Below are 24,222 nucleotides of genomic sequence, written 5' to 3'. Positions count from 1 at the left end.
CAAAGTTCTTTTAGAACTCTGGGATGAATACTATCAGGGCCCATTGCTTTATTAAGCTTTAACTGAGCCAGTTCCTCTGCTACCTCTGTCTCCAGAAATCCCAAAAATGAACCATCAATACTAGAACTAATATGATTTCCCAACTTGTTATTGTTAGTGCAATTTATTTCTGAGAAGACTGAACAGAAGTAATTGTTTAAATGGTTTGCTACATACAGGTCTCTCTCAACATGTGTGTTGTGCCCAGTTTTCATTTTAGTGATCCCATCGTATTTTTCCTTCTATCACTAATGTACCTAAAAATGGTTTTCTCCCCTTTCTTAATACATTTAGCAATTTCCTCCCCTTTCTGTACTTTGGCAGCACTGATAATGTGTTTGGCTTCCTTTTGTCTGTTCTTATACTCTTCTCGGTCAGCTACAACTCCTGTTTCCTTGAATCTTCTATATGCTGCTTTTTTTTCCTTTACTATCCTACTTACCGCTTTAGTGAATCATATTGGTTTTAAGCAGGTTTTTCTTGCAGGAGCACCATTTGATAATACTGCGATTGTGAATGCTGCTGTAGCCAATATCATTGTTTCTATGTTAATGGGCCATCGCTTTGAGTATGATGATCCAAAACTTCAGAGGCTTTTGACAATCATCAACGATAACATCAGAATCCTCGGAACCCCAATGGTTTTAGTAAGTTCATCTTTACTGCAACTCGTTCATATCTTATATGACCGAATACCAGTCAATTGGGCTTTTTTAAATGATATATGGGTATACTAGCAAATGTGCAAAGAAAAGAAAACAAGCCAAGCAGGTTTGTAAAGGGGCTTCAATATGGAACTCATAGCGGCATAGATACAAAGTTAATAATAAAAAAGAGACACAATTCCAATAATGTATGGCTATTAGACACAATAACAGTAAAACCTTCACCAATATTAAAAAATCATGACAACATTGTCACAATAAAAGTGAAAAACATAGCAGCCCGGGCTCATTTGCACCCACACAGACACTCAGCACACTAGCGGGGGAGGGGTGGGTATTAGACTCAGTGTTGAAAGTCTAAAATCAGCCTCCATTGACAACAGGTATGGATATACCACAAAAGCAGGAATCTCCTGAGTAGAGAGGAAGTAGTGGTGTCTCAGTAGGAAAAACGGACATATCAACCCTGAAAATCAGTGAGATAATACAGTCAGCTGTGAAGAGGATAATCCAGCATATAGTATAAAATTACTGACATGAAATGTATGGATGAGCTTCAAAATATGATAGGCATCTAGACTTGGCTATAAGGAAGCATATAATATAGATCTTTGGTCCCTGGTGCAGATAGCCGCCACAGCCAGATGGCATAGGATTTAGCATATACAATGCATGGAGAAAAGTCTAAATGGCGGTACTGCAGCGTCCCTGACACAATCTTACCAGCCGTGCTGCTTGTTTCCTTAGTCCGGTACCGGTTGACTCAGATGTCCAAAAAAGCCAGTCCCTGTGACGGTTCAGGTAGTGGAAGCAGTCATCCTTTGCCTGGCAGTAGATGTACATGTACACTGATTGTCAGTAGCGGCCCCACTTTGTGTGTTGATGAGTGGAGAGAATATACGCTACATGTGTGTGGCTCCAAGACTGGGCTGCTAAACACCGTGGTGTTTAAGCATTTCGCTCAGTTGTGTGAGCCTCCTCAGAACGATGCAATGGACTGGTCAGTGGGCTTATAATAGGGATGCTCCTGCCGTTTCAAAATGACGCCCTTAAAGGGCCATTGCCTTTCTGTTTAGTTGTTTCAATCTTACAAAAATAAAAGTATCAAAACAGTATGGTTACATTTCAAGGGACTAAGAATAATAATAATAATATAGATTTTTTTGGCTGGGTAGTTGATAAGTAAAAAACATTCATTCCAAACACACCTATAATTAAGTATAATGTAATAGAGGTTTGAAAATAGATGAAAATTTTTAGAAGCGGAGCGAAATAATAGATCATAAACATTATTTTTAATGGGTTAGGATAAAGTATATATCTCATAGTGGGTATTAAAATGTAGATTGATCAAGTACCAGCATGCCTATGATAATATGGGAGAAATTAAGATAATATACATCTCCTAAGCAAGAAGAGAAGAACATAGTTATGGTTCAAGGAAAGGTTCTAAGCTAAATTCAATATTTAACCCCTTCGGGATGATAGTTTGTAAATTAAATATCCATTCCTTTTCTTTTCGCAGAAGGATAGCGTCGTAATCATCTCTGCGTTTAGGTAAAGATAGGGCAAAAAAGCCTTTTACTTTTAATCCCTCGATAGAGAATTTATGAAACCTCTCAAAGTTTGGATTATCTTTATCCTTACTTTTTTGAATGTTTCTAATGTTACAAAGGTGTTCCCCTATATGTGTACGTAGCTGTCGCTTCATTTTGCCCACATAGAGCTTTTGATAGGGGCATTCCAGGATGTATAAAACTTATTCTGTGCCACAGTTAATAAACCTTTTAATCTAGTAAGTTCTTTCACCGTCCATGTCAGTAAATTTATCTGTATGCTGTGGCAATGACCACATGGAAACATACCCTTAGGCCGAGATATTTCCGTCAGCCAATTCTTGGATGGAGTGCGTGTAAACACAGAATGTACCTGATTATCTTTGAGGTTCCTGGCTCTCCTGGATACTACGAATGATAGACAATGGACTGTTCCCACCATCTAAGATGGAGGCACGCGTATGCAGCCAATACCCTTCTTCAAGCCTCCAGTCACCATCCAACATCGCTCATTAAAGGGATCCTAATAGGGCAGTTCCTTCTAATTCGAAGGAACTGTTCAAGCAAAACTACATATCAATCTGAGTCAAATGAATTATATAACAGATTTAGGCAATGAGGCTACTCCCACTAAAACATTAAATAAGCATGCAGACGAGCATCTTCAACAGAACGTAGAGACCTCCTTGTCCCTAAACAGATAAAAGACTCTCATTCCCAAATCACAATATCCCAACCTTCTTCTGTACGTATAATCACTCACTATGGGGTCCAATGGGAGGAAGTCCGGTCAATTTTGACCAAACACTCTAATATCATGGGCCCAAAACCCCTACTAATATCCCTACTAATATCCAGGAGAGCCAGGAACCTCAAAGATAATCTGGTACATTCTGAGTTTACACGCACTCCATCAAAGAGTTGGCTGGTGGAAATACCTCGGCCTAAGGGTATGTTTCCATGTGGTCATTGCCACATTTGCCTCCATGTTGAGCGCACAGATAAATTTATTGTGATGGACAGTGAAAGAACTTACCAGATTAACCACTTGGCGTCCGCGCTATAGCCAAATAATGGCCACAGCGCTGACAGCGTGAGGAGAAAAAAAAGCAGATCATCTGCTTATGTGCAAGGGACATCGGTCCCGAAGAGGAAGGAGACACATCTGCCTAATCTGTGCCCACAATTACCACCTGCCTGTGCCACCTGCCAGTGCCCACAGTGCCCACCAGTGCCACCTATCAATGCCCACAAGTGCCACCTATCAATGCCCACCAGTGGTGCCAATCAGTGCCTCATCAGTGCCACCTAGCAGTGCTGCCTATCAGTGTAACCTACCAGTGCCGATCAGTGCCCATTATTGCCACCCATCAGTGCCCATCACTGCCACCCATCACTGCCCATCATTGCCACCTATCAATGCCCATCACTACCAGCTATCAGTGCCACCTATCAGTGCCACCTATTAGTGCCACTTCTCAGTGCCCACCAGTGCCACCTATCAATGCCCTTCAGTGCCACCCATCAGTGCCACCTCTCAGTGTCACCTCTCAGTGCACACCAGTGCCACCTATCAGTGCCCACCAGTTCCGCCTTTCAGTGCCCACCAGTTCCACCTTATCGGTGCCCATCAATGCAGCCCATCGGTGCCCATCAGTGCAGCCCATCGGTGACCATCAATGCAACCCATCAGTGCCCATCAGTGCAGCCTATCGGTGCCCATCAGTGCAGCCTCATCAGCGTACATCAATGAAGGAGAAAAATTACCGGTTTTCAAAATTTTATAACAAAATATAAAAATATATATATATATATATATATATATTTTTTTTTTTTAAATCGGTCTTTTTAAATTTTTTAATAAAAAATTAAAACCGCAGAGGTGATCAAATACCACCAAAAGAAATCTCTATTTGCGAGAAAAAAATGATAAAAATGTGTAAAAATGTTATTATCTATCGTTATTATCTATTTTATTGTTTATTATCTTTATTATCTTTTCATGTGACAACACTGAAGAAATGACCCTTTGCTACAAGTGAAGGACCTCTTTTAACTATACATTTGTATACACAGGATCTTACCTCGTGAAATGTCACATAAGGTTTTTCCATGCTTGTAATGTGTATATTTCCAATGATTGGAAAAGTAGGAGGTCCCGGGGGATAGTTTTTATAAACATTTTGCTTCTGTCCATATAGAACAATTGCCAGAAAAACACAGGTAACAATGCAGAGGATAATTGTTATTGGATCCATTAGATACATGTCTGTGACAACACCTGGAGATAAAAGGCAGAATCATAAGCTGAAGAGTAGGAATAGTCAAAAAGCCTTCACAAGTGAAAAATAGAAAATGTTATGCCCTGTATTCACGGTCGGACTTTCTGACGGAATATGTGCGATCGGAGCTTGTTGTCAGAAATTCCGACCGTGTTTGGGCTTCATCGGACTTTTTCCATAGGAATTTCCGACACACAAAGTTTGAGAGCATGCTATAAAATTTTCCGACAACAAAATCTGATCCTTTAAATTCCGATCGTGTGCAGACAAATCCGACGGACAAAGTACCACGCATGCTCAGAATAAATTAAGAGACAAAAGCTATTGGCTACTGCCCCGTTTATAATCCAGACGTACGTGTTTTACATCACCGCGTTCAGAACGATCGGATTTTCCGACAACTTTATGCGACCGTGTGTATGCAAGACAAGTTTGAGCCAACATCCGTCGGAAAAAAACGATGGATTTTGTTGTCGGAATGTCCGATCAATGTCCGACCGTGTGTACAGGGCATTATTCTTATGAAAAACAGTGTATAAAAACATTTAATCAAAATATAGATCCAAAGTTTGTATACCGGTAAAAAATCTCAGTCAAAATTGGAAGTAATTTTTGTATCCAAACTCAAAAACAAAAATTTAAAGCCTAGGTGAAGCCAAAACAAAAACATCAGCACAAGAGACTTAACTTGCAGTCATTTGGATGTGTCTCTTGTGCTGATTCCTCTTCTTTTCGATTAAATCCTCCTCCAAGGATATGGTAGCTGTAGTATGGCTTCTATGAATGGTGGAGCTGTGTGGTAAGGGTGGGCATAGTTTGGCTTTCTTGATGAGAGCTTATGACAGCCCTTTAGTTCTATTTACTGCCATCAATGAATGGAGGAGAGTTTCATCTAAAAGAAGAGGCATTAACACAAGGGACATAGCCTACTGACTGTAAGTTATGAAGCGTGTGCTGCTTTTTCTGTTTTTTTATTTTGGTTGGGCTTTGTATTTAGTAGATTGATTATACAGTATCTCACAAAAGTAAGTACACCCCTCACATTTTGTTAATATTTTACAATGTAAAGTAGTGAGTGTACAGCTTGTATAACAGTGTAAATTTGCTGTCCCCTCAAAATCACTCAACACACAGCCATTAATGTCTAAACCGCTGGCAACAAAAGTGAGTGCACCCCTAAGTGAAAATGTCCAAATTGGGTCCAAAGTGTCAATATTTTGTGTGGCCACCATTATTTTCCAGCACTGCCTTAACCTTCTTGGGCATGGAGTTCACCAGAGCTTCCCAGGTTGCCACCGGAGTCCTCTTCCACTCCTCCATGACGACATCACAGAGCTGGTGGATAGTAGAGACCTTGCACTCCTTCACCTTCAGTTTGAGGATGCCCCACAGATGCTCAGTAGGGTTTAAGTCTGGAGACATGCTTGGCCAGTTCATCACCTTTACCCTGAGCTTCTTTAGCAAGGCAGTGGTCGTCTTGGAGGTGTGTTTGGGGTCGTTATCATGTTGGAATACTGCCCTGCGGCCCAGTCTCCGAAGGGAGGGGAATCATGCTCTGCTTCGGTATGTCACAGTACAAGTTGGTATTCATGGTTCCCTCAATGAACTGTAGTTCCCCAGTGGCAGCAGCACTCATGCAGCCCCAGACCATGACACTCCCACCACCATGCTTGACTGTAGGCAAGACACACTTGTCTTTGTGCTCCTCACCTGGTTGCCGCCACACACGCTTGACACCATCTGAACCAAATAAGTTTATCTTGGTCTCATCAGACCACAGGACATGGTTCCAGTAATCCATGTCCTTAGTCTGCTTGTCTTCAGCAAACTGTTTGCAGGCTTTCTTATGCATCATCTTTAGAAGAGGCTTCCTTCTGGGATGACAGCCATGCAAACCAATTTGATGCAGTGTGCGGCATTTAGTCTAAGCATTGACAGACTGACCCCCACCCCTACAAACTTTGCAGTAATGCTGGCAGCACTTATATGTCTATTTCCCAAAGACAACCTCTGGATATGACGCTGAGCATGTGCACTCACCTTCTTTGGTCGACCATGGCGAGGCTTGTTCTGAGTGGAACCTGCCCTGTCAAACCGCTGTATGGTCTTGGCCACCGTGCTTCAGCTCAGTTTAAGGGTCTTGGCAATCTTCTTATAGCCTAAGCCATCTTTATGTAGAGCAACAATTCTTTTTTCAGATCCTCAGAGTGTTCTTTGCCATGAGGTGCCATGTTGAACTTCCAGTGACCAGTATTAGAGAGTGAGAGTGATAACACCAAATTTAACACACCTGCTCCCCATTCACACCTGAGACCTTGTAACACTAATGAGTCACATGATACCGGGGAGGGAAAATGGCTAATTGGGTCCAATTTGGACATTTTCACTTAGGGATGTACTCACTTTTGTTGCCAGCGGTTTAGACATTAACAGCTGTGTATTGAGTTATTTTGAGGGGACAGCAAATTTACACTGTTATACAAGCTGTACACTCACTATTTTACATTGTAGCAAAGTGTAATTTCTTCAGTGTTGTCACATGAAAAGATATAATAAAATATTTACAAAAATGTGAGGGGTATACTCACTTTTGTGAGTAATGCAGCGTACACACGATCGGATTTCTCGTCGGAAAAGCATATGACGGCTTTTCTGACGGAATTCTGCTCAAGCTTGGCTTGCATACGCATGGTCACACCAAATTCCGACCGCCAAAAAGGCGGTGACGTACAACACGTACGACAGGTCTACAAAAGGGAAGTTCAAAACGAAGTGCGCCACCATTTGGGCTCCTTCTGCTAATCTCGTGTTTATCTCATGTTAGTAGAAGTTTGGTGAGAGACGATTCGCGCTTTTCAGACTCAAGATTTTCAGGTCGTTTTAATGCTGTTCAGTTTGTGCTTATGGGTTTGTATCTGCTTTTCAGTGCATGTAGACAGTTCGTATCTGTTTTTTCAGTGAGTCCCTGTCTGCTCGTTACTGTTTTTCAGCTCGCTCTTCACAGGGCTTGCTGTTCTTCAGTGTGTTCTGTTAGTTTGTTCTGGCAAGCCGACTGTTTTGAAGCCATGTTGCGGGTACATGCTCGTCATAGAGTTTGTGCTATGCGGGGGCTTGGTGTTGGGGTTTTAGCTTTGACACAAGCCCAGCCCAGTCCATGAACAGGGTGGGGTGGAGTTCATGGACAAAGAATTGGTTGCTCCAGCATTACCAATTCTCTCATATGCCTTTGCTCCTTGAGATCCGTGAGAATAATTCTCATGATTTCAGGAATTATCGTTTGTTGGCTTTGCTGTCCCCTTATATCAGCAGGCAGGACACCTGCATGCGGCAAGCCATCACTCCGGAGCAGAGGCTCATCACCACGTTGCGGTACTTAGCGACGGGGAGAAGTCTGCAGGACCTCAAGTTCTCAACAGGCATCTCCCCCAGGCTCTGGGGATCATTATCCCAGAGACCTGTTCTGCTATCATTCAGGTCCTGCAGAAGGACTATATTAAGGTAAGTTTTCTCCTTTAACATCACATTCTATGTATTTAATGTTTGCTAATATATTGTATTTCTTTCCTCACTCCCTGATTACCATGATTGTAATATGCTGTGAATTACCCCTTTGTCCTCACGCATGTTGTAATATTTTAATGCTCCTTTTTTGTCCTTCATGCATATTTGCCTTCACTAACCTCCCCAGCATGCTATCCTGGGCCCATATACACGTATAGGCTAGTCACTTAACAATGTATTTTGTCAGCTCCATTGTAGTGCTTTACCCTAAACACCCCCTAAAATGTGTACAAATGTTATTTCTGTCCTAAAATTCAGAGTGCCATAGGCTTTTTTGGGGGTCCCAAAATCATTTGGAACCCCCCCAACCGCTAAATCAACCATACCAATCCTCTATCTGCGGACTTTGCCAAACCCATGCACATTATACCTACCTCTTTTTGTGGTCATATTTATGGATGAATTCCCCAAAGCATGTAGTGAAAGGGCCTGCCTGAATACTTTTAAATGGTACTGTTTAAAGTTTTGTTCTCCTGTATAAACACCAACACAAAAACTCGTATTGATCATTGAAAGAAGAAGCCACACATTGTTGAGTATAAAATCTTTTATTCTGGGGGCAGGAGGCGGAGCCTAGCAGAGCAGACATGCATTGTTAGAGCACCACACCGCTGAGGAGAGAAGAGAAGGACAAAGCGGAGCCTGCAGGCTCAAAAGGTATCCATTTGAACCTTTTTGCCCCAGGGAACAAACTGTGAAAGTTTGGGCAGGAAATATGGTACTGGGAGGAAACCGTGGCAGAAATAAAAATCACCTCACAAAGAGCTCACAGGCACGCACTGCAGCTGAAGCAGCTCCAGTCACCTCACAAGATACAGCATCAGGGCGCTCTCACAGACAGAAAATGTCACAGCAAGACTCTCCATTTGAGTCAGATACAGAACAAATCCTCTCACAAACTTCTCCACAAGCCTCCTCAGTATCCCCAGTAATATTATTACAATTTGAAAAGATGCTTCATAAGGCTTTAAAACAAACCTCAGACCAAATAACAAAAAGCCTAACCAAAGAAATAAGAGAGCTGGGAAACCGCACCGCAGCCTTAGAAATAAAAATGGATGAAATTGAAATTACAACCCAAGAAAATATAACAGAATTGGAACAATTAAAAAAAGAGAATTTAATACTTCAAACTAAGTTCGAAGATTACGAAAATAGAGCCAGACGTTCAAACTTGCGCATAAGGGGAATACCTGAAACTGTGACAGACCTGCAATCTACTATTACTGCTCTATTACAAGAACTAAAGCCAGATATCCCTATTGAACGTTTAGAACTGGACAGAGTACACAGAGCCCTCACAGCCAAAAAGAAAGATGGACCCCCACGTGATATAATCACAAAATTTCATTATTACAGAACGAAAGAACAAATACTAATTGCTGCAAGAGAAAAAAAGGAACTTAATTTTCAAGGACACAATTATCAAATTTTTGCTGACCTATCCCAACTTACTATTACTAAAAGACGATCCATGAAACCCCAACTAATGGAACTGCAACGCCACAACATTATGTATCAATGGGGCTTCCCCTTTTCAGTCAGATTTAACTACCAAGGTACAATTTACAGAAGCAGATCAGCAGATGAACTACAACAAACCCTTTTAAAATTAAATCTGACAGAACCCACAAGCAGCAACACTCCCACACGCAGAAGAATGGCATCATCTTCACCTTCAGGCAGCACTCAGAAAATTTCAGAACAAAATGGGAATCATCATTCTCACAAAAGAGGCCTTTATGCCACATCATCCATGGACCAAGAAGATTCAATGGACTGACATCCTAATTCCTGATATCTCTTCATTTATTATACTAAGAGATGGTTCTCTATAAAAAACCTATATTTATAACTGAATGTAACTGCATTCTGATAGTCACACACTGTGTGGTATCATGTTACATTCCAGTTATATTTCTTATTACTTCTGATTCATATAGCCTTAGAATATATAAGTGAAATAAGGAAATTCTTGTTCAGTTATATATTATCAGGTAATAACAATAGATTTATTACTTTTTAGGACAAATATATTCAATAATCCAGAAGTAATGGAAGCTTTTTCTTTCTTTTCTTAAAACAAATATATTATTACCTAACTAGTTCCTAGAATTATGTTTTTGTTTATTCTAATCTGAAGCAATACAACCTCTATTTTATGAGTTAACATATCTAAACAGTTACATATGAATAAAATATGTAATTGTTTACTCTAAAAGGGTTAAAATCCCAAATAATTCAAACTATCTTCATCAATACCAAAGTTATTAACAGTACCTTTCTAACTGAATTATTTAGCCTAGGGCAAGACTAACCATATACAACCACCCTGGAATAAATAATTTCAACAAAAACTATATTCTGCACTCCAATTAATGAAACATCATTTTGATGTCTTTTGACATAGCACTTCTCTCCTATAAGCGGAAGATCCGTGTACCCCCATTAGCCCTCCTCATTCTCCCAACCATATTATGTGGGAGTGTGACAAAGGCACTTATTCCCCGGAGAGAGATATTTATTCTCTTTCACGGGTAAATTGTGATTACTTGCAAAAAATAATTTATACAATGTATCATCTAATCTCATATGTTTTTTGTTTACTCTTTACTCCAGAATTCACTGGTTTCTTTTCTATCTATTCATCTCTTCAGTCCACACAGGTTGATCTGCGCAGTCAGCTCTGCATAACAAAAAGTAAGTCAAAACTATTTGATCTATTGCCATGGCACCACTGAATATACTTTCCCTGAATGTTCAGGGAATAAATGTCCCTCAAAAAAGGACCAAAGCCTTCCGTACTTTCCATAACAAGAAGGCTCACATAGTATGCCTCCAAGAAACACACTTCACCAAAGATTCTACTCCAAAATATATTTCTCCTTTTTATCAACAAATTTACACGGCTTCTGCCTGTACCAAGCAAAGGGGAACTCTAATTGCATTTCACCGATCCACACCATTCACCTTATCATCAGAAATTAAAGACCCAGAAGGTAGATACCTGATACTCATGGGTTATATAATGGATACAGCAATCACGGTGATTTCCTACTACGCTCCTAACAAACAACCTACACCATTCCTCTCACATATATTACAAGTGATTAATACACACAAAATAGGAACAGTGATAATGTGTGGGGATTCGAACCAGGTCCTCCTCCCATTTCTAGATAAATCACCTTTTACACCATCCAAAATAACCTCTAGATTACCTTTTTCTCAACTTCTTTCCAAATACAATCTAGTAGATTCATGGAGAGAAAGTAACCCAATGAAAAAGAAATTCACTTATTTCTCACACACTCATCAAACCTTCACCAGAATAGATCATATTTTTCTAACAATAGGAATGATACCAGAAATTATTGCATCAGATATAATTCCGATTCCGTGGTCTGACCATAATGCAGTATACACTACTATAGCCTCAGCCATACCAAAAGCGCATGACCCAACGTGGTACTTACCGGACATAATGCTCAAACACCCACTACATCAGATGGCCATTGAACAAGCTTTAAAGGAATACATATCAATTAATAATACAACAGACATTTCCCCAATAACACTGTGGGAAGCTCATAAGCCTGTCTTGCGTGGTACAATACAAAGACAAATGGCACTATTTAAACGGGAACGCAAAAATCTAGCAAAAAAACTAGAACTCAATTTTAATGCAGCCTACATATCATTTCAAGATAATCCATCTCAGAGTACAAAATCTCATCTGGAAAAATCTAGATTGGAATACGATCTATTTCTCACTGAGTCAGTTGATAAATCCCTCAAACGCTCCAAACACAATTTCTACATGAATACAAACAAACCAGGTACATATTTGGCTCGGGCATTAAATTCAACTAACAAATCTTTCAAACCAATACGTTTGAAATTATCAAAAAATGTTTACACTTGTAATCCAGTTAAAATAGTCCATAAATTTCACTCACATCTCGCAACTTTATACAAGACAAACAATGAATTTAATCCTACAGAGGCTGAATCCTGCTTCTCAAAAATAACCTTACCTGAGTTATCTCAGAATCAAAAAAGCAGTTTGGATGAGCCTATAACTATAGATGAAGTTTCTAACGCCATAAAAGACCTAAAACTTAACAAAAGACCAGGCCCAGACGGCTACTCGGCTTTATACTATAAAACATTCTCAGAAATACTCTCTCCCATTCTCACTGAAACTTTTAACAAACTTCTAGATGGACATTCTTTTCGGCAAGAAACACTAATGGCAATTGTTTGTATGATCCCAAAACCCCTTTCTGATGATACTTCCTGTGTGAATTATCGGCCTATCTCTCTGTTAAACCTCGATATTAAATTATTAGCAAAAATAATAGCAAAACGCCTCAATAGCATTATAGGAAAATTAATACATAGAGATCAAGTAGGCTTCATGCCAAATAGACAGGCAGGCGATAATATACGCAGGGCAGTGTTATTGGCACATATTGCTAAAAAACGGAAAATCCCTTTATGTTTTCTATCCCTCGATATTAACAGGGCATTTGACACAGTATCCTGGCAATATATGCAATATTCATTACAAAAATGGGGTTTTGGACCCCACTTTTTAACATGGATCAAAGCATTATATAATAAACCCAAAGCCTATATAAAATATGCTGGATACAAATCTGAAGCCTTTAATATCGAAAGAGGTACCCGACAGGGTTGCCCATTATCTCCCTTATTATTTGCCCTTATACTCGAACCCATGGCCCAATACATCAGAACAAACCAAACTATAACTGGCATTGAAGTAGGAGGTATTACACACAAATTATGTATATTTGCAGACGATATATTACTTTTTCTATCATCACCACAGGTCTCTGGTCCTAACTTAATACCAGCTCTTGATGGATTTGCAGCCCTATCCGGCCTTATGATTAATCCTAAGAAATGCCTAGTGCTTAATATTTCACTCACAAACATGGAATTGATCCCGGCTAGGGCTGCACTCCCATTCACATGGGCAGAAAAATCAATCCCATATCTTGGAATTCATTTAACAGCATCTCATTCTGACTTATTCTCAACCAATTATCCTCCTGTATTAAGACAGATCACAAATCTAATAAAACAATGGTCGCAACTTCCTTTATCCTGGATAGGGAAGATTAATGCAATCAAAATGACTATTCTACCCAAATTGCTTTATTTATTCAGAGTCCTCCCTATTCCAATTCCTTCCTATTTTTTGAGAATAGTACAAAAAAGACCAACTTCGTTTATATGGGGCTCTTCTAAACCACGTATACCTATACACACACTACATCTTCCCAAAAATAAAGGAGGCCTGGGATACCCTAATTTTACTAACTACTACAGAGCAGCACATTTGGCCAGTCTGTCCAAATACCATGCAAAACAGGAAATCCCATTATGGGTATTTATAGAGGCTTCAGAAAATGACCCTCTATTAATATCAAATTTATTATGGCTTGATCCTAAAGACCGCTTTAAAATTCATAATCCCATAACTAAACACTTCTTATCTCTCTGGGATAAACTAAAAAACAAATATCAGTTACAATCTCCACACAATCCTCTCCTTTCTTTTATCAGAAATCCGGCCTTTTATCCGGCATGGATCTACCCAAATTCTTTTAAAGCTTGGACAACATCAGGCATTCAGACACTAAATGACTTCATAGCATCTAAATCATTCCTTTCATTCCCATCGCTTAGAGAAAAATATGATCTACCAAACTCTGAGATATTCAGATATCTCCAAATCAAAAATTTCTATACACCATTCCTAAAGGGGGATACACCATTATCCCAATTATCCATTTTTGAATCAATCTGTACAAAAGATCCATTTGCTAAAGGTACAATTTCATCACTTTATAATCAATTATATGGAGTAGCAAATCTTAATAGACCCTCTTACGTTCAGAGGTGGGAGGAGGACCTGGGACGAACTTTAGAAGACACGGACTGGTCTAACATATTGCTCACATCTAAGTCATCCTCACCCAACATCTTAGCACTGGAGACAAATTATAAAGTCCTAACTCGCTGGTACCTTGTACCCGCTAGAGTGGCAAAATATTCACCTAATACCTCAGCTCTTTGGTGGACGTGCCCAGTAATCCAAACCTTCTGGAAGGAATTCTTCGTGATTGCATCTAAAATATTTAAAAAAATAATACAACCAGATCCATATTTAACTTTACTTAATCTAAAACCGGAATGGTTAACACTCTCTCAATTCAAACTTATGATCCAACTAATAACGGCTGCAAAACAAACAGTGGCCAAGGCATGGAAATCTCCTACATTGATACTAGCAGAAACAATTCACAGAATGAATAATACAATGTCCCATGCTAAGATGGTAGCCATCGATCAAAATCAAATTCCAAAATTTGTAAAACTTTGGCATCCTTGGATAAAACAACAGTTCCTGTCAAACTTCAATGACTCTGTCCTGTTGCCATGGTAACAGATTAAATGACTTACAGAGACACCCATTCTAAGGCTTCAAAGAGAACTAAAAAGAATAATAAACTGACGAGCGGGACAACCTTGTGGACCATACCTCTTCCTTTCAACCCTTTTTCTTCTTTCTCTTTCCTTTTCTCCACCTTACGATTAAAGCTCATTATCAGAATTTATTTGACCTATATACACTCTACTTGTAAACAATATGTATAGTAGGTATAAATCATTTAAATACCTACAAAAGTAACTAAGGAAATGATATATATCTTTAATTTAGGTTTACGTGAACCCAATGTTTAATATTTGAAATTTCATGATATTTACCTATATAAACCCTACTGTAAAACAATGAGCTTACTTTATAGATCCTTGTAAATTACTTTATGTATCTTTATAACATTGTATACTCAATAAACTTCTTTTGACAAGGAAAAAAAAAATCTTTTATTCTGTGCACATTCACATGTGCGTTGTAAAACATATTTCTCTTAAAAACACCAATTATTGGTTTATTTATTTATTTTTTTATTTTCAGGGTACATAAACAGGCATGTTTCAAAACATAACATACACAACTCAGGAACTTACAAAGTTCAACATTGAAACACTGAAGGCAATATCAGACATTATAGTGTCCAAAATGTCTTGATAATGCCTTCATCAGATGGGGTGTCACCCCTGTAAAAGCCAAATTTTGAAGATGCACACAAATTGGGAGTCCAAATGGGTAATGTCAACATGTGCTATCTCCCATCATGGGGGATCAATGGACGTGTTTTGGGGGTGCAACCCCTTCCTCTCATCTACTAGAGTCATGAGGAAGGGGTTGCACCCACAAAACGCGTACATTGAGATCACCTAATGGCAGATAGCACATGTTGACACACCATGTGCATCTTCAAAATTTGGCTTTTGTATAAATACAAAAAACTTTTTGGGGTAATCGAAAAAGAAGAAGAAAACATGATCGGATTTGAGAAAAAGGGATTATATTCTCCCCAAAAAATTGATCATGTTCTTCATTTCCTGCTGCATAAAGTCAAGGCGATTTTGCATCACGTCTATCTCCCCATTCCATGCCATAATTTGTTGAATGAGGGTTTGGGCTCTGGCCCTACTGAAACATTCCGCCGCTTCCTCTTCTACAACCAGAACATCACCTAAAATTGTTGAAAAAACATGTATTTAGAAATATACAGGCATACATAGTTTACCTGAAGCTGGGGTGTCAGACACTCATTTTATGGGGTGCCCATCTCGCCCACTTCCTCCCCCTCTCCTTCCTCCAGATCCTCGGGGGACTTGGGCTAACTTGCCAATCAGGCTGGCGAGGTCGGGGTCCCTGGGATCCTCTGACTGTCTGAGTCTTTTCTCCCCTATGATAATGAAACAAAAGGTATACTTAGCACACAGATATTTGAGTCCAGAAATAGGAATATGAAACATTGCTTTGAAGTGGTGTACAATTGTCTGTCTGGGAAGAGATCCAAGTTGAAGACATGATTAAAATCCCCTTTTTACCAAGCTGGAATACTTACCTTTTTTGGCCAAGTTTCACAGATGGAGACACCCCAAGTATCCACTGGAGCACCTGTGTGGGTTACCCTAAAAATGTGCTCTGGTGTCCCACACTAGTGCTCCTGAGTCCAGATGTATAAACAGCTGCTAAGTGTCCTCTCCTTACATTCCACTGAATCAAGTTTGCAATTCATTCACATGTCAAAGACATCTAGACAACAATGTCCAAAACTTCTTTTAATAAGACAAATTAGCATGACCAAAATGTAGTTATAACCCGGTATCAGCAAAATACATTGTATTTATTGGCAAACAATCAATGTTTCCTATGAACAATGTTTCCTACGAACAATGTTTCCTACGAACGATGACTGTGCCCACGAACATGAAAGTAGCTATTTAAAACTGTACAACAGTAAAGAAAAGCACATGGAGCAGCATGCAAGTTTAATAATCATAACAGGAACACACGACAAGTACTTACTTTTTTGAAGCACCTTCTTTATTTTGTGATACTGATCCGGCTCCCTCAGTTTTATGTCGGAACAGCATTTCCTTAATTGTTCTTTGGACCGTCATACCCCAAACTTGTGCTCCAGAGTGTTCACAACTGTAGTCATGATTTGGTCCTTTCGCAAATTGGGATGGGTGTACGGACCATGCTTTCCATCATAATCCTCCCTGCACAAGATCTCCACCATCTCCACCATCTCCACCATTTTATTAAAGGCCATGTTGGTGGCCTTAAATCTCCTCCTCCTGGATCCTGACGTTGGGGGCTCTGGGCTTTTCTGCTCACTAGATGACAAATTGCCAACCACCTGTGTCTCTGCCATGTTGCTCCTACTGCGCACTGAAGAGAGAAGGGGCGGGAATATTCTTGAAAAAAGAACGTCAGAGGTGGGCGACGCGGGCAGAGTTTCACGCATTTGCAGTGTATATAAAGCTAACACGCGTGTGTCGTAACTACGTTCTGTGTGTGGAAGAAGGAACGGAAGCGACGAACGTAATAACAAAGGTAACTTTTTTTTATTATGCACGATTTATATAGCGCCAACAGTTTACGCAGCGCTTTACACTGTATAGGGGGGACAACATTACAGAACAGTTCAATACAAAAGATACAGAAGGGCCCTGCTCGTAGAGCTTACATTCTAAAGGGAAGGGGTGGTGGTACAAAATATAATAGCTGCAGAGAATGATTTGATGGGGGTGGCTGGGGTACAGTTCTTAGGTGGGTGTGGAATAGGCTTTCCTGAATAAATGAGTTTTCAGGGATCTCCTAAAGGTGGACAGGGTAGGGGCTGATCGGACATACTGGGGCAGGGAGTTCCAGAGGATGGGAGAGTCTTTGGAGAAGTCCTGAAGGTGAGCATGGGAGGAGGTAACAAGGGAGCTAGCGAGCATGAGGTCCTGAGAGGAGCGGAGGGGACGATTTGGGTGATATCTGCAGATGAGGTTGGCGATGTAGATGGGGCGATGTTGTGAATGGCCTTGTATGTTATGGTTAGCATTTTGAATTTTACATGGTGGGGTAGGGGAAGCCAGTGAAGGGATTGGCAGAGAGGAACAGCAGTCATGGATTGGTTAGTGAGGTGTATTAGTCTAGCAGCAGAATTCATATTAGACTGAAAGGGGGATAGCCTGCTTAAGGGTAGGCCATTAAGGAGAGAGTTGCAGTAGTCAAGGTGGGAAATAATCAAGGAGTGAATAAGTTGCTTTGTGGCGTCATTAGTCAGGAAGGGTCGAATTCTGGAGATGTTGGGACATGAGTGGCCTATACTGATTCTAGATTGAGGCCTATATTGGGATAAGATTAGGAGAGTTTAGCCTGATATTTAGTGATTTTGTCTTGTGTTTGGTCCTTCAGGAAAAATGAAACAATTTAAAGATCCTGATTTTATGGGACAATTCATAGATCGATACAAAGATATGAGGAATTTATGGGAGGTGAAAAACCCCTTATATAGAAATAAACCAGCAAGGAAGGCATCATTGGAGAAACTGCTGGAATTTGTGAAAATGCAGGTCCCCAATGCAGACATGACGTTTGTTGAAAATAAAATTGGTAGCTTGAGAAGCACATATAGGAAGGAGCTTCAGAAGGTCCAGAAGTCCCTGAGGTCAGGAGCAGCAGCAGATGATGTGTATGTACCCAGTCTGTGGTACTACAACAAGATGCGTTTTCTGGATGACCAGATGGAAGCCAGGGAATCAGTTTCGACTCTTCTGGCCCCCCTTCCATCCAGCCTTCCACCCACTCTTCCCTCAACCCCAGCTGAGGCTTCCGAGGACCAACCTGGGCCTTCCATCCAGGAAGAAATTAAGGAGCCCAGATGGAGCCAGGTATAGTATGTTTAAGCATATTTTTTGTGGGAAAATGATTGTTGTTAACTAGATGTTATTACTAACAAATGAATGATTTAACAAAAAGTGTTTTACATATCAATAGACAGTAGGGGCCAAATGATTGGGACAAGAATGAAAAATGCTGGGCTCAGATTGATAGTCTTTTCTATTTATTAACATTCAATTTGCAACAATCATGAGCTGAAAATTGTGTGTGATTGATGACCCAAAAACTAAAACTATGTCCCTTCTTCATACACAGGAAGACCTCAGCCAGGACAAGGCTCTGGAATTTGGCATACAGGAGGAGGCGGGGGGAAGTGGCAACCAGGAGGTGGCCAGGCCCAGTCACACCTAATCCCAGGTCCCTCCCTTCCGCCTTCCAACCAAAAGGCCCAGGAAGGGGAGGAACAAGGAGGAGGCAGCGCTGGGCCTCATTAAGGAGGCTAATGATGCCCTGAAAGCCCCCCTCAACACTTTAGAGGCCTGTAGAATGTATATAGCCTCAAATTTGGAGCAAATGGAGGAGGGCCCACGCTGCAAATGTAAAAAATTAATTTGTGAGACCATCCATAAGGGGTTGAGTGGCCAAATGATGGATGACGTCCACTTATGTATGCTCACCCATCCTCCTCCTCCTCCTGCCACAAGTCCACCTCCAGAGCCACAGCCTGCAGGAGAGGCTGCAGGAAAGGGTGCAGGCCAGCGTGGAGGGAAGGTTGCAGCGAAGAGAAGAAAGTGATTGCCTGGGTTTAGTCTGGTCTGACAGAACACGCAAGCTGTGGTAGTACCACAGCCTGGGGACATATATGTCATCTGCTGCTGTTCGTGATCTCTGGGAGTCCTGGACCAGATTGTGCTCCCTATTATATAGATTTCTCAAGCTACCATTTTTTTTATCCACAGAGTTGATGTATGCCCTGGGGGCCAAAGGCTTCGCAAATTCCAGCAGTTTCTCCAGCGTTGCCTTCCCTCTTTATTTTGTTATTAGGAGCCAGAATAAATTGATTTTTAATTTATGAAAATACTTGCCTATGTATTTTTATTAAAATAGGACAGTTTGTTTGTGAGTAGGCAGGTACATTTCAAAAATACAATGTCAAATTAACAAAGGACACCAACAACCTCCTTGAGGTTTACAAATACAAGATAATAATGGTGCTGTGGAAATGTGACATACAAAATAAAAAAAATATGGAGATGACTATAAAATAATAAAAATAAAAAAAAACAGGAGATCTTGATTAAAAAAAAAGACTATAAAAAAATAAATAAACATTATTATGGAGATCTGGCTTTAAAAACAAAAAAGATTATTCATGAGATCACGACAAATAATAAAGAAATAAGTTTGTGAGAACTCTGTGTGAATATTAGCAGCAAAACAACTTCATTCTTCTAGCATTATAAAGAAGAAGAGAATGCGCTGCATTGAAAGATTTAAAAATTATCTGTGTGACGAATGTGCCATCTCCATTACGAACAGTAGTTTTACCAGACCGAGCAGCTCGTCTCCTACTTGATTCTGAGCATGCGTGGGTTTTTTGCACGTCGGAATTGCCACAGACGATCACATTTATGGATAGGAACTTTTCCCGACTGAAAATTCCGCTAGCAAAAGACCGATGGAGCATACACACGGTCGCATTTTCCGACAAAAAACTCTCATCGGTCTTTTGCGGGCCGAAATTCCGACCGTGTGTACGCGGCAATACTGTATGTACATGTATAGGGGGACACCTTTGTAGTATTAGAAACATTAAAAAAAGTAAGGATAAAGGTAATTCAAAATGGGGTCCCATAGCACAGCACTTTGAGAGATTTCATAAATCCTCTATCGAGGGATTAAAAGTAAAAGGCATTTTTGCCCTATCTTTATCTAAACGCAGAGGTGATTATGACACTATCCTTCTATGAAAAGAAAAGGAATGGATATTTTGTTTACAAACTATGATCCCGAAGGGGTTAAATATTGAATTTAGCTTACAACCTTTTCTTGAACCATAACTATGATCTTCTCTTCTTGCTTAGGAGAAGTATATTATCTCCCATATTGTAATAGGCGTGCTGGTACTTGATCAATCTCCATTTTAATACCCACTATTAGAAACACCTAAACAGAAAAGCAGTCGCTCTTTAATCACTTGCCGACCGGTTCACGCCGATATACGTCGGCAAAGTGGCACAGGTGCGCATAATCACATCGCTCGCGGCCGCAGGCCTGGGGCGCACGTGCTTCCCCGCTATGCCTGTGGCGATCGGATTCGTAGCAGAAACGATCGGTCTTCAGGTCCAGGCCAATGATTTCTGGCCTGGACCTGTTGATCGGTTCTGGCGAATGAATATGCTTCCCCTGTCTGTAAGTGTAAACACTGACAGGGAAAGTGATGTCATCGCCCTCTCTGGAATTCTTTCCCGTTCCAGAGAGAGAAGAGAGAACATCTTACCATGAGTTGCACAACACTACACTAACACCAGTACACATAGGTACACTTGTCCCCCGCCCGATCACCCCCCCAGTTAACCCCTTCACTCCCTGTCACTGTGTCATCAATTGCAGTTTTCAGATTTTTCACTGATCATTACATTGGTGTCACTTGTGACTCTAATCGGTGTTAGGGCAATTAAAAGTAGACCCCATTAGGTCTAGGGTACCCCCCAAACCCCCATAATAAAGGTTTAACCCCTTGATAGCCCCCCAGTTAACCCTTTCACCCCCTTTCTCAGTGTCACTAATAGATCTTTTTTCTGATCGCCATATTAGTGTCACGGGTGACGCTAGTTAGCCAGTTAGTTGATTAGTTTCACCGTCAGGTTTTTATAGAGTCAGGTACCCCCATATATTACCTAATAAAGGTTTTAACCCCCTGATTGCCCTAGTTAACCCTTTAACCCCCTATCACCAGTGATCACCTTATTAGTGCCTTGGGTGACGCTGGTTGGTTAGTTTTTTATAGCGTTGGGGCACCCGCAATATATTACCTAATAAAGGTTTAACCCCCTGATCACCCGGTGGCTGACATCAGTTAGGTTTTAGCATCAGTCAGGGTCTGCGTCGCCCCAGGCAGCGTCAGATTAGTACGGAACGGATCAATATCTGATAAGATCTGTCTGATCAGATATCAGATCTATACTAGCGTCCACAGTAGTTTAGGGTTCCCAAAAATGCAGCGGGATCAGCCCAGATACCTGCTAGCACCTGTGTTTAGCCCCTCCACCCAGCCCAGCCCAGCCCACCCAAGTGCAGTATCAAACGATTACTGTCACTTACAAAATACAAAACAAATAACTGCAGCATTCACAGAGACAGGCCTGATCCCTGCAAATGCTAACAGTTTTTTTGGTAGCGTTTGAAGCAGTCGGGTGACAGTCAGGTGCTCTTTTTTCCTGTGAGTTTCACTAGTTGTACCAGTAAATTTAGAGGCCACAATGTCCAATCGAAGGTACACTAGTAAAGAGGCCTACACATTTCTGAGCATGACAGATGAGAGTGAAGAGGAAGTCACTCATCTGTCAGATTCAGGCTCAGAATACGATCCTGTAGACAGCAGCGGCACCCTGACAGATAGCTCTGATGACAGAGTAGTGTTCCCTGCCAAGGTCAGGCATACCCAACCCCGTTCTGCTGCTGTTGTTGAGGTGCAAGAACCGCAGGGCTCTCGTATGGAGCAGAAAGCCAGTACTAGTGCCGCTCATTCTTCTGGTGAAATGGCAAGCACCAGTGGCCTAGTACACCCTGGCCGTAGTCAAACCAGTACTGCAGTATCACGTGTTAATGTGGCGAGTCCCATAAGTGCAGTTCAAGCTGATGAGGTGGCTAGCACAACTAGTGTCCCGCAGCCACCAAGAAGACAAAAGACAGACCCGTCGAGCCCATAGTGCCCTTCCTGCTGCATTTGCCAATCCGAATTGGTAGCCCACCACTTCTGCAGCACCCGTACTTCCCCCATTCACTGGGCAACCCGGAATTCAGGTGGAAACAGTTGATTTTACGTCACTTGATTTTTATTCTCTGTTTTTCATGGAAGATTGCTATAGATCTATTGTGGACCAATGCAATTTGTATGCTGGTCAATTCATCGCCGCTAATCGCCAGTTGACTCTTGCCAGAGATTGAAGACCTATCATGGTCTCCGAATTAAAGACCTTTCTGGGCCTATCCCTCCTCATGGGCATAACTAAAAAAAGTGAGTTGCGGTCATATTGGTACACTGACCCAATTCACCATATGCCCGTGTTCTCTAGCTCCATGACCAGGGCTAGATTCGAGCTGATCTTGCGATTTATGCACTCCAACGACAATGAACTCTGTCGTCCTCGAGGTGACCATGAATATGATCGGCACCACAAAATTCGGGCCCTTGTAAACCACTTCAAACATCAGTTTGCAGCCTTGTTTACTCCGGATCAAGTTGTCTGCGTTGATGAGTCCCTGATTAAGTTTTCTGGCCACTTGTCATTCAAACAGTATCTTCCCAGCAAGCGTGCCAGATATGGGGTCAAGATGTATAAGCTCTGTGAGAGGGCAACAGGCTATACATATAGCTTTATGGTTTACGAGGAAAAAGATAGTCACATGGAGCCGTAAAACTGCCTAAGTTACATAGGGAGCTCTGGTAAGATTGGGTGAGACTTGATGTCACCCTTATTCAGAAAGGGGTACCACTTGTATGTGGACAATTATTACACAAGCGTGCCACTTTTTTAGTCACTTGTTTGATCATGGAATTTGGGCATGTGGCTCCGTGAGATCTAATCGCCGGGGCTTACCCCAGCGGCTTGTAGATTCCCGTCTTAGGCTGGGGGAGAGAGCCTGTTTAAAAAGTAATAATTTGCTCACAGTGAAGTGGAGGGATTCACGGAATGTTTTTGTTCTGTCCTCCCTTCACGCAGACACGACTATCCAAATTCAAACGGTGACTGGTGTTGTGGAGAAACCACTCTGGGTCCATGAATACAACCTTAATATGGGAGGTGTGGACCTCAACAACCAGTTGATGGCGCCGTACTTAATTGCCCGAGGCCAGACGCTGGTATAAAAAAGTGTCTGTGTACTTATTTCAATTGGCTCTGCTGAACGCTTATGTGCTATACAAAGCGTCAGGACAAACTGGATCCTTCCTTAAATTCTAGGAAGAGATCGTCACAGCCCTTCTGTTTCTAGACAGTGCTGTGCCCCAACTTAATAACGCAAATGCAGTAAGCCGGCTGCATGGGAGGCATTTTCTGTATGTCCCCCCTGGTACCCCTACCCAACGATCATGCCAAAGAAGATGTCGTGTCTGTAGCAAGCGTGGATATAGGCGTGACACCCGCTATTATTGGCTCTCCTGTCCTGACCATCCTAGTCTTCACATTGGTGAATGTTTAGAATGCTACCACACACTAGTGGAGTATTAGCGTAGGGTACAGCACTGCACAGACTAGGACACACTTTCACAGGGTCTCCAAAGATGCCATCGCATTTTGAGAGACTCAAACCTGGAACCGTTACAGTTACTGTTACAAATAAAAGTGTAAAAAAAAAAGTAAAAATCAAAAAAAAAAAAAATATATATATATATAAAATAAAAAAGCCAAGAAAAGTTGTTTTTTTAGTGCTCTCTCTCTATTGTTCTCTCTCTATTGTTCAGCTCTTTTTACAATGTTTTATCATGTTTGCTTTTAAGGTATGTAATTCTTTTATACTTTACTGTTTACTGTGTTTTATTGTTATCCATTATTTTCTTTTCAGGTACGCCATTCAGCTGCAGCACTGATTTATTTATCTTGACA

General features: G+C 41.0%; 1 protein-coding gene across 6 annotated transcripts in view; it reads left to right on the top strand.

Moving 5' to 3' along the window:
* LOC141139169 (cytochrome P450 2K4-like) overlaps window positions 1-24,222 on the top strand; it is a 112,765-nt gene that overhangs the window by 44,258 nt on the left and 44,285 nt on the right. For all 6 annotated transcript variants that reach the window (XM_073625068.1, XM_073625067.1, XM_073625069.1 and 3 more), the window contains one exon: window positions 526-686. In XM_073625068.1, the coding sequence (XP_073481169.1) occupies window positions 526-686 (161 nt within the window). The remainder of the gene's footprint in view (window positions 1-525; window positions 687-24,222) is intronic.

This window comes from Aquarana catesbeiana, linkage group LG04 (assembly GCF_042186555.1).
Source record: "Aquarana catesbeiana isolate 2022-GZ linkage group LG04, ASM4218655v1, whole genome shotgun sequence".
NCBI lineage: Eukaryota > Metazoa > Chordata > Amphibia > Anura > Ranidae > Aquarana > Aquarana catesbeiana.
The sequence above is the reverse complement of the archived record's forward strand: the minus strand, read 5'-3'. Positions and strand labels throughout refer to the sequence as shown.